Here is a 15,553-nt window from a genome sequence, read left to right on the forward strand (position 1 = left end):
GCTTTAAAAGCCAGTTTTTTCTTACTAGCCTTAAAAGCACTTTCAGCTATGTGGTCTCACTGCATTCAGACTAGTAATATATCTCCATAGAACTTAAAGAGAGAGAATGATTCCTGCTATGGCTTGGACACTGAGGTTTCATCCACATGTTTTAGTATTAAAATTACACCCTCTGGAGTGAGCCAAAGTAATTTGCTGTTCTTATTACATAGAATAGAATGCTCTTCTTGGCACAGAATAGGAGGACAAAGCTGTCAACTGCTGTTCTTTTTTTAGTTTAAAAGAACTTACTAGATTAAACATTCTTAATGATCTTAGCAGATAGGAAAAAACAAACCCACTTCACTCTGTTGTTGTACTGTGTTGTACTGCATTCATTGCAAAAATCAAGTCTAAAACCCACTGTGGGGGAAAATCTAAGCACTTGGGAATATTGAGTAAAGTATAGACACAAACTTAATAGTGATAGTGATTTTTAGGCTTCTAGTGTATCTAGATTACTCTGGGTTCTGGTGGTCAGCTCTTTAATGTTTAAGCTTGAAGGACACAATATGATTATAATCAGAATGTTGATGTGTCACTGTAGAAGTTAAGAATGCCAAAGACAGTACAGGCTTCCTGTATGAATGTAATACAGGAAGAAGATGGGGGGTTCATTCACAAACTTAAAAAATAGATTCAAGTCAAGTTGTGAAGTGTGACTGGACTCATACCGCAATTATTTAGAGTGTAAAAATTATCTTTAAAATGTGTTAAAGCATAGCAATAAAAGCTATCTTTCTTGTTTAATTACTCCAAGTCATCTCTTCTCAGTTTCAAAGATTGTAATATTTAATGATCTTTGCCATTTAGTTAGCATCTCATTTCAAAGTTCACTATATCCACTTTGAAATCTGAAGTGCATGTTTTATGCTCCTCCTTCAGTACTTTAAATCCATTAAACTTCTTGAAATGACAGTCTTAGGGATAAGTACTGCATTTAATATAGTAGGCCTGCCATCTAGACAAGTAAGTCAATATTACTTACTCCTGTGATGTTAATTTCATCTCTAAAATCTGCCATTATTAGATTAATCCACTTTTGTTGTCTTGTGTTACTGAGCTTACGCTGAAGTAATTATCTACCAAAAAAATCCTACACCAAAGTCTTTCTGGACTGTTTCTCTTTAAGCCAGTCTGTTGTTCTGCAGATGTTAAACTTTTCTTCTGGTTTCTGTATGTGTAAAGGAAGATATACAAAACTTTGAGTAGGTACATGGGTGTAAGCCCAGATCCTTCATCTCTCCCTGTAGCAGTAGCTTCTCCCCTTACTTTTGTATGGTTCACCTCCTTCTCATTTAATAAGCACTTCTCAGAAAAGTAGTTTCGTGGAATTTTTCAAAATATTAAATGCTGTTTGGTCCAAAACATGCAGTTACTCTGTCATTAGGACAGCTTACCTGACATTTAATCTATATGATTTCTGCATGGATTATGGATTCACAAAAACTCTGCCCAAATATGAGACCCCCACTGACGTTGCTGTTCTACCTTTTTTCACTACAAATACTCTTCTTATACTAATTTGTCTGAGGATTCTGTAAGTGCCATGGGAGCACTTGCCTCTGTCAAGAGTATATCATATAGAGCAATACTCATGAGCTCTAAAAGTATTTCTATTTTTTTATTAAATTCACTGTTTTCCATAGGATCAGCATCTAGCTGACTTGCTTCTGTCACCTGCTTAGTTTTGTACTTCAATTGGTTGTAATTTGTTTAGTTTTCCATCAATAAAAGCACAAAAATAAATATTTGTACCCCACACTGTGTGTGTTTTGGTTTAAGAACCCTTAGTTGTAAGTTAGTAGTCTAATAATGATTCAGATTACTAAGTCTAGCACTTTGTCTGTATGTTGTTGGTCCACCAATCAATGGCATGAACTCGTCCATACAGCCAGCAAATTATCTGATTTTTGCTTAGCCACTTTGGTAGTTCTATTACCAATTTAAACTTGTGAAGTGGTGTCTGAGTGTACCTGTCTGCATGACTTGTCTACTCACAAATATCTAGCAATGTTCACATGCAAAGGGGAAATCTGGTGATTTAGCTGTAGTTCATTCTGTGTAATGCAGTCCCTCACTTCGCTTTCTTTAATATTGCTTTAGCAAAACATACTTATGCAGAGTATGTGGTCTTTCATCCGTGAATAAATATATTAATCATTCTTCCTTGTGATTAAAATGAAGGATTTCCTTAATTTTTATATTATGAAATGTATTTCTATAAAAGATTGCATTTTTCATACTTGCGGAGGAAAAGAACACAGAAGAACTTGCCTGTATAACAGCCACGTGGATGTATGAGACCTCCTAATAAAAAACAGACTTTGGGGAAAATAAGTGATGTATGGTAAAGATACAAAGTAATTATACCTGCTTTAACAAGAACATATTGTGCCCTCTACATAATTCATGTTTTCAGTGAGGTCTTAATATCAAAGTGTCGGGGATGAAAGCTTTCTTTAGCTGGGAGAATTCAGACATTCACCATCTACCTATGGTATGGTGGTGTAGTGCCACCATCGTTGAAATGTACTGGCCCTATGCAAGATGATTCTAGTACTGGAGTAGGAGTTGGAGGATAAGCAGAATCATCTGCAGCACTGGTGGTTGGTGGTATTTTAGATAAAATAATTAATATCTTTAAGGTAAGTTTCCGTTTGAAACTGACACTCAAATTTTCATGCTTACATTTGGTGTCTGCAAGTGAGATGGTCATCTAAACTTACAGCAGGGGGCATCTGGTCAATAGGATCAGCAGAGCCTGTTGATCTTCTGTTGCATCTGCTTGTCACATGCAGATGTCTTGCTTCCCAAGGCCTTCCACTGAGGCCTGTGTGTTAGTACCTTGACTCAAGCTGGAGCTGCCATCAGCTATTCCTGACAAGATGTCCTTGACCATAACAGAAGCTTTGGCATATTGTCTACAGTGTGGCATGCACACATACAGCTGTGTGTGTCTTAACCTGAAACTTAATCATTGCTTTGCATGCTGATTTTCTTCTCTAACAAACCAATGCAATAATTAGTTTCTGTATTAAATAGGTTTCTGTCCTTTTTTTTTAAGGGAATTAGGACCCAGTTAACAAGCAGTCTAGCTACTGTCTTCACATTTGCATATAGTTCTCTGGAACCCATAAAAACCTCTTTTATGTTCCTTCACTCAGGCTATTGCCCTTAAAAATCCCCAAAGAAAATCTGGCAGAGTGTGTATATAGTTTTTCTGTGGGTTTAGCCAGAGTGTACAATACTCACCACTTAACATTAGTCAAGAGTCATGCTCTATGAGAAGCTTCTTGCCCGAACTGAGTGCTCTGGCAATCCTAAGATAATAATCATGTGATATTATTCAAGCTATATTTACATTCTAATCCTTCATTTCCTATTAGACTTGTACTGATGACATAACCCAGATTTTGATGGGTTTGTGTGTCCATCTGTTCAGAGTGCTGTTTCAGCAGTTGTAGAGTCCACATCCAGTGAAGATCCACCTAAAGATCTAGAAGTCTTGTTTGGTTAAGTATTCAAAAGAATTCAAACCCTTAGTCATCATGAACATTTTTGTGACCTTTAAACATGTATTATTAGTGTGCTTAGTGTGGTGTATGGCAAGTTACATTCTCTTTTTATATGTCAGGAATGCCATAATAGTTATATCCATGTAAATGGGTTACTGGTTTTGTTACACCATACTACCAGCTCCAAGAGGAAAAAAAACAACAGTATTTTACTTTTGGTATGTCTCCCATTTTAGAATCTCAGAATTAATTTCAGACTTCAGTTTTAATTTTAGCCCTTCCTTACTAGTTAATGAATAGAAATGTAAATAAGTTCTGTGTAATTGCCAGACAGATGAATCAGTTTTTAATTGAATATAGAAGATCATAGGGAAATGGGCCTCTGGTGTTGAAAAGTAGCTTGCATGAATTCCCCTCTTCTCCTCCCATCTGTAGTGTAAAACCACTTGGAAGCTCTGTTTACGTCAAGACAAATGTAATTGAGGTAATTGTAGGAGCAGAATGCACACAGATGTGGAAGAAATGAGAAATGTTGGATGAAGTGTTAGGCTTGTACATTTAGCAGTAGAAGTTTAGGTCAGATCTCTCAGTGATTGTTTTTCTTTTCAAAAGTAGTCAGAATTTTCTGTTCATGAGCATAGGAGACAATATGAAACTTGACAGTAAATTATAGCTTCAGCTTCAGAAGTCCACTTAATATTTTATTTTATAGAACTTTAAATGTGACATGAGATCATCATCTGTGTACCTCATCTGTTGTGATACTGAGGGAAATTGGAATACTCTGTCTTGCAATGGCATATGCCTGTAATGGTGCACTGGCACCATCTTGAACCTTAGTCTTGTAGGGAGAGTTTAGTCACACTGTTTATTTTCTCCTGCAGTCCTGTTACATTCTCTTTAACTGGCTCCTGGAGCTGCTGCTTGTTTGCTGTGGCAGGTTTCTGCATAGCGTTTACTTGGTAAAAGCTTCTGTCGTGCCATTCACAGGCAGAGGAAGCGGTGTCAATCTTCTGAAAAGGAAAGGATTTTCTTTGCTCCTATTATTAACTGCTAATGCCCTGACTATTTCCAAAATGAAAAAGAACTAAAAGTGGTTTTTAAATAATGGTTGCTCATTCCTCCATTATTCGTTTCTATTTCAATTTGATAAGTCCTCAGACATCAAGTACACTGTATTTGAGCTGCTCTTCCACCTAATGTATTGGTAGGAAATCTGAGAACATGTATGTGGACACAGTTTATCTTTTCAGGCATCTACCTTTGACTTTGAAGGAATTCAGTTTCATGGAAGGGATGGGAGAAACTGTAAGATAAATTAGGAGTTAGGTGCTGCAACAAATGCACTTCTGTATGTCTGGATTTGAGTTCCAAGTCCCTGCTGCAGAGCAGAAACCAGATCCCTATGTTAGGCTCTTGTTTTCTATAGGAAATGGGGAGAGTTGTCCATTTCTAAACAGCATATAGGTGAAACCTAAAGCTTCCCCACTTTCTTCTTGTAGGTATTTTGCATCAAGTCTGTAAAGGTACATCTCTGTCCATTTTGTTACTCTATCTAGAAACTAATTCCTGAAAGCAAGTATTTTTACTAATTTTCAAATAATGGAACAGAGCAGAAGTTTCTGGTATGATATCCTGAAATTTAGATCAGTACCACAAAAAACAGCCGACCAGTCAATTTCTCTTCTTTTCATAAGATCTCAATGAGCAAGAAATCTTAAACAGAGGAGAATCAATGTATGCCTGCCTCATTTGATAAAAAAGCTATAATGTAATAGTGAAATTTTCCATGTAAGTTAACTTACTTCCCTTCATAACTGCTACATATTTATTGCTTATATTGTGAAATTTTTGTACTTTGTATGGAGAGCAATAATTTGTTTTCATGGGGGGATGGGATATTATAGTTTAAATAACAAAAATAATAATACAGTATTCCTGTATTTATTTTGTTCCATAAAATAGAAACGAACAAACCAAAGGAACATAATGCTTTTATTTGGAGGACTGTGCCAGTAATACTTGTTTTGCAAAGATACAAATTTATGCCTAGTTTTTTATTTTTCAGGATCAACAGATTGCATATGCTATTCAACTGTTGGCATTTCTGATCCAGTAACTTCAGCTCTTCATATTATTGTAGGTGGGTGGTCGCAGATTGCTGTGTTGTTACTAAAATGATGGAAGTAGCCCAAAATACTATTTTCATTTAGTTCTTTCTTTATGTCTGTGAAATGTAATCTGAACATAATGGCTGAGTTGAAATACAGTTTTTTTCTGGGATTTAAGTCTCTGATTTGAAATACAGGAGGTTAAAAACTACTTGCATTCTCTAGCAGTAATTAATTGTTTTCAAGGGATCATAATATTTCAAAAATGTTGTGCTAAAGTTTTCATGAATTCTGTCATTCTTTTGAAAGTAGTAAAATGCAATAAGCGGCATCAGTTGTTGGACTATATCTCTATATATAAGTATATCTATCTTAGAGAAAGCTTTGAGAAATGCATGTACATTTGAATAATAGTATTTCGTGCCAGTTGTCCAATTTTCCTGGGCAATTCAATATTTCCTTGCCAAGTTAGAGTTACGATACCTTCTGGTATCATTACTGAGTAACAGCTGCAGTTTTAGGATCTGGTGTTGCAAAGATTTGCACACGTGCTTCTCTTACAAACCTATGGTTTACTCTGTTCAGCATCTGTGCAGTTAAAGCCTTTGGACTAGGATTGGAAAGATGTGGCTTTATATATCATAGTATTTTAGCTGTGTCGTTAAGTCCCAGAATTACAGAATGGGTCAGGTTGGAAGAGACCACAGTGGATCATCTGGTCCAACCTCCCTGTGAAACAGAAAAAAACCCAAACTCCAAAATACCAAACAAAGCAAAAAAACCCACCCCCACTACTCCTCACTTGCATGAGGAGGACATCAGAGAAGTGGTGTATTCTTTGTTCTTAAGGATTTTCAGGACTCAACTGGATAAGCCCTGAGTAACCTGATGGGTCCTCATAGCTGAACTTGGTCTGAGTGGAAGGTTTGATGAGAAACCCCCCAGAGGCTCCTTCCAGCTTGACATATCCTCTGATAGTATGACAGATAGGTTTAAGTACTACCCAGGAGATGTACAGGAGATACTGCATGGATCTGCTTAGGAAAAGGGGCTGTCAAGCATTGACACAGGGTGCCAATACTTAGAAGACATGTAGATGTGGCACTTAGGGACATGGTTTAGTAGTGGCCTTGAGAGGGCTGGGTTAACATTTGGACTTGATGATCCCAAAGGCCTTTTCCAATCTAAATAGTTCCTCAACTCTATCCCCTCCTACTGCTACAGGGTGAAGGACTGTAAATTCTTCATTACACGTTTTTAGCATACTGAACCCTTTCTTCTCACTTAGTGTTTAGAGCTTTTAAAGTATGAGATTAAATTGGTATTAAAAATTATATGTCCTTTATGTGTAAGAAGTATATGCATTTATGACATATATATTGACATAAATGCAATATGTATTTTTTATTTTTAATGACTTTGCAGTGTTGAAGTTACTATCATGCTTGCAGCTGCAAATAAAATAAGGCTTGACAGACCCTTGCACTTCTGATCTTCATAGGTGACTGTCAGCCTCTGGATGTCTCTTCTGTACATCACAACAACACATTTTTGAAATACTCCGTGTCCTTGCTGGGTTATGGTTTTTATGGAGATATATTAAAAGATAGTGAGAAGAAGCGGTGGATGGGTCCAATGAGATATGACTACTCAGGTAATTTGTTTTAATTACTACATTATTTTGTTAGCATGTAAGCATATTGGACTAGTTGGTTTACTCTCTCCAAACCAACCTTCTTTGAAGCTTGTAAACATAGAAATAGATTGAGCCTGATTTTAAACTCTTTATTCTACCAAGTATATTGGATCGCATTATGTAAAGCTCTGTAACTTTGAGGTTAAGACAGAGAGTGGGCTTAATAAAGTTGGGTTGAACATGTGCCGCCTATTAAAAATGGCCTAAAAAAAGTAACTTCTCTGTACTAATAATTTTGACTTTCTTTTTAATCACTTAAAGAGAGAGATGGGCACTCCTCCATCTTGAACATTCAGTTGATGGAATGAATTGTTAATTTTGCCCTTATAGAGAAAGACAAGTGATTTAGTCTTGTTACCCAATATTTGAATAAATCCTATGCTAGTGGAAAGTGTCTTTTGCCTTGTTTGATTTATGTTGTGTTAGGGAAAGAAGATGCATGAGGAGAGTTTTAGTGCAGGCAAATTCTAAGATTCAGCAGTGATATATAACTAAATTTTTTTTGTTGTTTTTTAAAGCTGTCAAGTGAAATAATGGCACTTCTGACAAACGTTAAAATATTGGAATGGTGCTGTGGTATTCTCTTGTTCCTTAGAGTCTCAACCATTGTAAGAAAAAGACTTCTGAGTTCAAGGAGAGCTACTATTGTTTTGCAATCCTTAGACAAGGAAAGAGATGAAAAATCAAGGAATGTATGCAGAGATGTTTGCCATGTGGATTTATAATGACATAATGCTGCGTAATGCCTTTTTTAATGTAGGCTTCAAGACTTTTCTTTCTCATCACTATTATGAAGGAACAATTGCTTATCAACCAGCAAAACACACACACGGATCTCCACGAGATAAAGAGAGCTGCAGAACGGGGTAGGCTAAAGTTTATCTCTGGATATTTGGTGTGAACTATTTAAAAACATAAACAGAGGTTACAGAACTATTGGTTTTAATATCAAAACACTTACTCTAAAAGAGATAAGCTTGTAAAAACAATTATTGACTCATTAAAAAGAACACCTCATTTTATCAGATCATTAAACAAAAATCTAATAAAATTTTGTTAGCTGGTTCTCCTCCTCCCTCAATTTTAAGTGAAGCAAAATATAACAGCACAGGACCCAGTTACAAGAGCTGAGATTACTATGCTGTGTTGATACTAAGAAATCAAAAATCTTCATGCCTTGTAGCTTCTACAAATGGAAATAATAATTCAGAAATTCTAAAGTGTTCACATTGTAACTGCATCTAAAAATTTTAGTAGTTGTTTTAGTGCCATAACAGCAGCTGGCATGCCTTGTCCTGAGGACAAGTCCTCTCAGGAATCAGCCTATTTAACCTGTTTCTCTGTATACTGCTATGATGCTGTTTGAATTCTGTGTAATATTCTTCACTTGTTTCTTTAGTCAGGGGGTCTGCCTTAATCTCCCATTGCTCCTTCCTTTCTCTTTGCTTTTCACCTGCTTGAAGTTATGCACTAGTATTTTTTATTCCTCTTCATATATGGCTTTAGCTATCAGACATAAAGTACTTGTCACAGCACCAAACAGCACAGCAGGATACAGAGGAGCCACAAACTTTGCCCAGAAATAAAGAGACTGCTGTACTGATGCTGTGACACACTAGAAATCAGACTCCAGCATCAGCTGGAGCAGCTATCCCGACCCATCAGGTGCCCTCATGCAGGGGAGGCTCCAGAGGGAGAAAGCTGTCATCCAGGAATGGAGTAAGGAATGCCTGGTTTCTCACAGGGGACTTTTTACTTCCTGATAACTGCTGGAAGGGCAATAGGGCCAGGCACAAGAAATTTAGGAGAATCATGGAGTGTGGTAATGAGATTGATCATGCAGATGATTGACAGGCTGGCTAGAACAGCTGCTCTGCCTGTCTTGTTACAGAAGATAAAAAGTGGGGATGTAGTGGTTGAGGGCAGTTTTGGCAGTGGTGACTGTGAGGTTACAGAGTTTTAACTTCTGAGAGAAGAAAATGAGGCAAAAAGTAGAATTGCAACCTTGGACTTTAGTTGGTTTATTTGGGTATCTTGGCAAGATTCCATGGGAGACTGTCCTGGAGTACAAAGAGGCATAGGAGAGTTAGTTGGTACCTCCTCAGTGTTCAAGAATAATCCATTCTGATACTCAGAAACTTGAAAAACCAGGATAGAAAAGCAGTTTGGGTGAGCAAGGAACTGAGTAGTAAAGACAAAGTGAAAGTGGAATGCGTTACTTTGGAAGAACACCAAAGACATTGCTTAAATATGCAGGAATGAAATTGAGAAAGCCAAAGCTCAGGCAGAGTTGAAATCAGTGAGGGATGTGAAGGGTGTTGCTTCTTATGAAGGGATTATTTAAATATATTGGTCATAACAAAAGGCTGAAGGAACTTGTTGCTTAGCAGCATGGGGAGCACAGTGATAAGACATATCGAAAAGGCTGCAAAGTTACTCCTTTACCCCATTTTTCACTAATGTAGTCTCATCCCAGGCCATACAGGTCCCCATGCTCCTGGGTGAAGGGGAAACAATGGATATTACATACCTCGACTTTAGCAGGACCTTTGGTCCTGTTTGCTGTAGTATTCTTAAAACTGAGTTGATGAGATATGGACTAGGTAAGTGGGTGGGTGAGAAACTGGCTGGACTGCAAGAAAAGTTGTGAATGCCAACTCTGCCTGGCAGCCAATTACTAGTGGTGCCCTCTTGGGAATATTGGGCCTAATACTGTGCAATGTCCTTATTAATGACTGGGACAGTCTCAGAAAGTGTGCTCTCAGCAGTTTTATGGATGATACCAGATTGGAAATGTGGTTTATCTTGAAAGTCAGGGCTGCTATTCAGAGGGATCTTTGTGGGGTGGGCTGAAGAAATGGCTGATAGGAATCTCCTGAAGTTCAGAAGATGTAGATGTCCTGTACCTGGGGTGGAATTGTTCCATGCAAGTGTGTAGACTGGGCACTGACTGGATAGAAGGCAGCTCTGCCAAAAATATCTTCAGGATCCTAGTGAGCAACAGCTGTACCTGAGTTAGCAGTATGTCCTTGCAGCAAGGAAAGCCTACCTTATAGTGAGTTTTCTAAGCAGGAGGGAAGTCAACAGGAATGATTCTTCCCCTGCACTCAGCACTTGTGAGATGGACTGTCTCCAGTATGTCAGTGTCTTCCACTGTTAGAGCAGTCAAATGTTGGAACGGGGTGCCCAGAGGTCTGTGGACTTTACCCTCACAGATCCTCAAAACTTGACTAAGACACTGAGCATCCTGATCCTGTAAGACCAACTTTGATCTCTCCTGTGAGACCAGCTTTGATCAGAGATCCCTTCCAACCTGTGTGATCTTGTGGCTCTCTGCTGCTGTTATCTCTGACATCCAGTAATCTTTAGAACTGTACTTACATAACTGCACTGCCTGCAGGGCTATGATGATTCATGGCACATGAGGATTGTCAGTGCTGTGGTGCATCTCGTGGTGGGGGAAGATCTTGTAATGACTGGGTAAAATAAAAAAGTTGAAATGAATAATAGTGGAGGTCTTTCAGGAATTGAATGGTATTTTTGTTTTCAGATGTTACATTTGCAAGCAAAGTGAGAAAGAGCTGGCAGAGCAGAACAAGGAACATGGATTAAAACATGAAGGTAATTTATCAAAAGAAAGTAAAATGTGATAGTATTACACAAAATATTCTTTTTCAGAAGATAGCAGCTCAAGTATGCATGTATTTTGGTTTTTTAAACATTGAGTTACTTGATAATCCATTGTTTCTTTCAGTTTACAGAGAACACCTGTAAGTGTCATCGCCCCCATGTACTCAGCACTAGTGAGGGCACACCTTGAATCCTATGTCAGTTCTGGGCCCCTCACTTTAAGAAGGACATTGAGGTGCTGAAACATGTCCAGAGAAGGGCAATAGAGCTGGTGAAGGGTCTAGAGTACAAGTCCTGTTGAGGAGCAGCTGAGGGAGTTGGGGGTGTGTCATGGTTGGACACTGGCGCAATGCCAGCGTCTCTATGAAAATGTACTTTTTTTAAATAAATGTTGTGAGATGTTATCAGGAACAGAGCAGAGCAGGCTTAAGCTTAATAACGAAGGAAAAAAACTTTATTAAACTACTACTAATACAGAAAACATATAAACTAAATCTAGGATGAAGACCTTTTAAGTCACCCCTCCTCCTCCTAATTCTAAAAACACTTAGCATGAAACATTACCCGGGATTCTTGATCAAATTACCACCCTTCAGATAATCAATACTCAAACTATCAAGGGAGAGAGAAGTCTCTCTTGTACCACAGACCCCCCAGGAAACACAGCTGCTCCCTTGTGTTTTCCTGTCACACATGGCAACCGCCCGGGAAAAATCTGCCAGTGTGACACTCTCTATTCTATGTCACAGTGTTCTTAATACCATGCATGGACAGACTGCTCATAGGGCTCTTTTAAGGATGCTTTGCTACAGACCCAAAGATACAACAGTTCAGTTTCTCATCCTGGGACTACAGTCCCCCCCATTTTCCCCTGGGGCTGAGGGGTCCAAACAGGACTCATCTTCTTCCTGAAGACAGAGGGTATCACCATTCCCTCTTTAGCTTTCTTCGTTTCTCGCCATTCTTGTGCTGTTCGAAGCTGAAACAGGTCTCCCTGGGTCACCACTGCATCCTCCTAAAATGCAGTCTCTATTGCAGGAGATTTTGGTTCAGTCTATGGCTAACAAGAAAAGTCCAGCCAAAAGCTACTTCATCATCTCTTCCCACTTAAATATTTCTTCTTCTAACATCTCAGTTCTCGGACTATCTCTCTTCTATTACAAATTAAGGAGGAGTAATACTTTTAAAAAGCCCTCATTTCCTGGAAAGGGTTAAACGTTCAGACTCCTTGGACGGCTGATATCTCGGTCCGGTGTTCTGCCTCCCACGCTGGCCATCCCCCCCCCCCCCCCCCCCCGCCTTCTCTTTCTCTTCTGCCGGCAAATTTCCAGGTGCCACCAGGCTCTCTGTCTCTTTCCCTCTTAGGGGGGGGGGGAGGCAAAGGCATCTCCACTTCTTTCCACCCTTCTGTCCACAGGAGCTGGCTCGGTTCCAGACCCTCAGCCCCCCTCGGCCTACCTGGACAAGGCCGCGTGGCTTCCCCTCCCCCACCCAGCCCGTGGCTGGGTGGGGGAGCGTCTGCACTCTCTGACGACCGGAACTAAAAGAGACAGTTCCCTTGGGAGTTCTTGCTTTTAACCCCCTGTGTTCTCAGAGGCGTGTCTATACTTTCAGTTGTCACTCTAGGTGCCAATATCCAAACCTGACCACTGATTGGTTTGACCCAACTTCCTGGAAAAAATTCACTTCTATGTCAAACTACGACAGGGTGTTTAGCCTGGAGAAAAGGAAGCTCAGGAGAGACCTCATCACGCTCTGCAACTGCCTGAAAGGAGGTTGTAGCCTTGTGGGTTTCCCTCTCTTCTTCCAGGTTATGAGGAAATGACCTCAAATTATGTCAGGAAAGGTTTCGTTTGGATATTAGGAAAAATCTCTTCACAGAAAGGGTAGTCAAGCATTGGAAAAGGCTGACCATGGAAGTGGTGTCCTGGAAGGGTTCACATATGGATGTGGCACTTGGGCAGATATGGTTTAGTGGTGTTAATAGTAGCTAATCTAGTGGACGTCAGTATTTCTGTACAACATCCCACCAATACTCACTATAAATGATAAATGAGATTTCTGTCCTCTTTCTCTATTTATGCTATCCTTATTCTCTCGTTCATCCCCATTCTAACCTCTATGCACGCTTGTGTGGGTTTTTTTTCTAATGGGCTTAACTTTTCTTTCCTCTCGTTTAAACAAGTGTTAATGAATTCTCTTCAGTCATTCCCCTCATTGGATCTTTTTATGGCTGGCTGCTACATCCTAATGGGAGGAAGTACTGGTATTGCTACACTTGTGGCCTTGCTAGAGAAAGACAACGTAGATTCACTTGAGTTTTGCCTCCAGCTTTGGTTCGTCATCTTGGATAAACCCCTTTTAAAGAGCAGGCAGGCTTCCTATGGGTGCTTCTTTCTGCTCTGTTTTTATTTCTTATTGTAGATCCCAGTGCATACAGTTGTAATTTTCTTGGCGAGCATTTGGTCCTTATTACCTACATTATCTTAAAATTGCAGTATTTTTGCAGTATCACTGTGCCAGGTTCTAGGCATTTGTTAGCAAAAAGATTATCATACTGTGGAGACTCACTGGTAGCATAAAGATTTCTGTGCAACTTGAATTCCCATTACACTTGTTCAGTGCTTTCATCCTAGCTGCTGCTTTCAGATCTTTGATATAGTCAAGAGATGGTCAAATCAGAATATTTATTGGATTATTTTAATCTATGCCAAGATTCAGCTGAAGAATTTTTTTTTAGAGTATAACGAATGCATAGAAATAATATAAATATGACAGTAGGTTTTTTTGGTAAGAAAAAAAATTTGTCTTTCTGAGAAATTATTGTAGCTATAAATTGCCAACCTTTTTTCTTTTGTTTGTCAGAGGGTTTATGTGCATTTTTTCATGTTCATGTTTGGTTTTTTTGTTGGTTAGTTGGTTTGGTTTTTAAATCTGCCTTTTTATTACCTTTAACCTAGCAAAGGAGCTACTAGAAAGCTACAGCTTAGTTAGTAATCAAGACAGTTGTAGCCAACATTGCAGAAGACATTAAGCAGCTGATTATGTAGGATATTGTTTACTTTATTCCATTCTACTTCTGGTAGCTGGCTTTCTTTGCAGTCCAGTCTCTTATCCATGCAGTACTGGTAAGGAAACAATACAATCAGCTACTTTTGATTCACAATAGAAAGGATTTTAAGTCTCCACTTCAGATAAGCTTTTCACTCAGCAGGATGTCTTGGCTGACTCTTTCATTGTGCCTACCAGGTTTGTGTATAATTCAGATAAGTTTAGAACGATGCTTGATTGATTGTTGCTGAACATATTTCTTTGTATTGTGCAGGAGTCTCTGTGCATGTGCTGAGTAAACGTTGAGTGTTAGCACTTTATGCTGATTTCAGCAACTTGCAGTGTGTGTACACAATAGGCCACTGATGAGTGTCACTTATGCACTCCCTGCTTATGACTGCCCTACTGTAGGATATTTTGAGCAAATAATTTGTGCTGTTACAGTGATACACACTGCAAAATGGTTATGAAAACAGTTGTTCATTTAAAATGTTCATTGATACCCTGACTTCGTTCTTACTTTGAACAGTGAAGGTGTTCATGGGTAACATGCTGAGATTTATACCAGATGAAAACCATCTATTACAGTAACATAAAGAAGCATTTTACCTTAAGCAAACTTAAAATGTTGATACATATCTAGACACACTGATGACTGAATTACTAATGCTTCTCAGAGAAACAGCAAAAGAATTTATCAGTAAAGGGAGATGTTTGCATTTCGTTGTTTGTGTCAGAAAATGCCTGTTGTTTCCAGTTCCAGTAGTTTATATTCTGTTCAGTTACCTTCATCTCAGAGCAGGGTCTTGTCATTTGCCTGCAGCCTGAACAGTCATTCTGTAGTCTGACATTTAGGCATGTCTCATCTCTCTTAAGATGCATATTTTGAAGCTGATTTAAATTACTTCTTTCAGTAATGTCATGTTTGAAAGCAACATAAAAAGATCAACAGTAAAGCAAGCAATATTAAAAAGCACTCTGGCAAATTAAGCAAAAATTTTGAATTGAATTGGTTTTTTCTTGCTATTTCTGATTTGTTTCTCAGGAGGTAGAGAGGATCTTCTAGATGGAAAAATTATAATAAAGTTTTTTGTTTTCCTTAAGTCTTTTGTCACATTATAAGCTTATATGTTTTTTCCTGGAAAACTGTTTTTCTTGGTTCTGTTACTAGAGAGTGGATAGTAAGAAGTTTCAATGAATTCCAGGAAACAAGAGAAGTTCAAAGAGTAGTTGAAGAGCAACTACAAAATACTTTGGGAACAATTATTTTCTTTTTATTTTACCTGATATATAGAGTCTGGAACATGTAGATTCAAAATGAATGCAACATAGACTCCAGGTTCAAAATAACCTAGACAATTGTAATAGTGATTCTCTAAAGTAAATCTGAAGTTTCTAGAACTGAGACAGTAAGGAATATCAGAATTTCAGGACATGTAATATATAGCATAAACATCGTCTATAATCCCATCAGAAAAGCACTTTGAAAATCACTGCAAGTTAACCAA

At 38.5% G+C, this 15,553-nt stretch overlaps 1 protein-coding gene across 3 annotated transcripts in view; it reads left to right on the forward strand.

Annotated features, from left to right (window-relative positions):
- Positions 1-15,553, forward strand: part of CERK (ceramide kinase) — a 43,841-nt gene that overhangs the window by 20,617 nt on the left and 7,671 nt on the right. For all 3 annotated transcript variants that reach the window (XM_053978254.1, XM_053978255.1, XM_053978256.1), the window contains exons 7-10: positions 5,626-5,700; positions 7,170-7,322; positions 8,125-8,230; positions 10,915-10,985. In XM_053978254.1, coding sequence (XP_053834229.1) covers positions 5,626-5,700; positions 7,170-7,322; positions 8,125-8,230; positions 10,915-10,985 — 405 coding nt within the window. The remainder of the gene's footprint in view (positions 1-5,625; positions 5,701-7,169; positions 7,323-8,124; positions 8,231-10,914; positions 10,986-15,553) is intronic.

The sequence above is a fragment of the Vidua macroura genome, chromosome 5, assembly GCF_024509145.1.
Source record: "Vidua macroura isolate BioBank_ID:100142 chromosome 5, ASM2450914v1, whole genome shotgun sequence".
Lineage (NCBI taxonomy): Eukaryota > Metazoa > Chordata > Aves > Passeriformes > Viduidae > Vidua > Vidua macroura.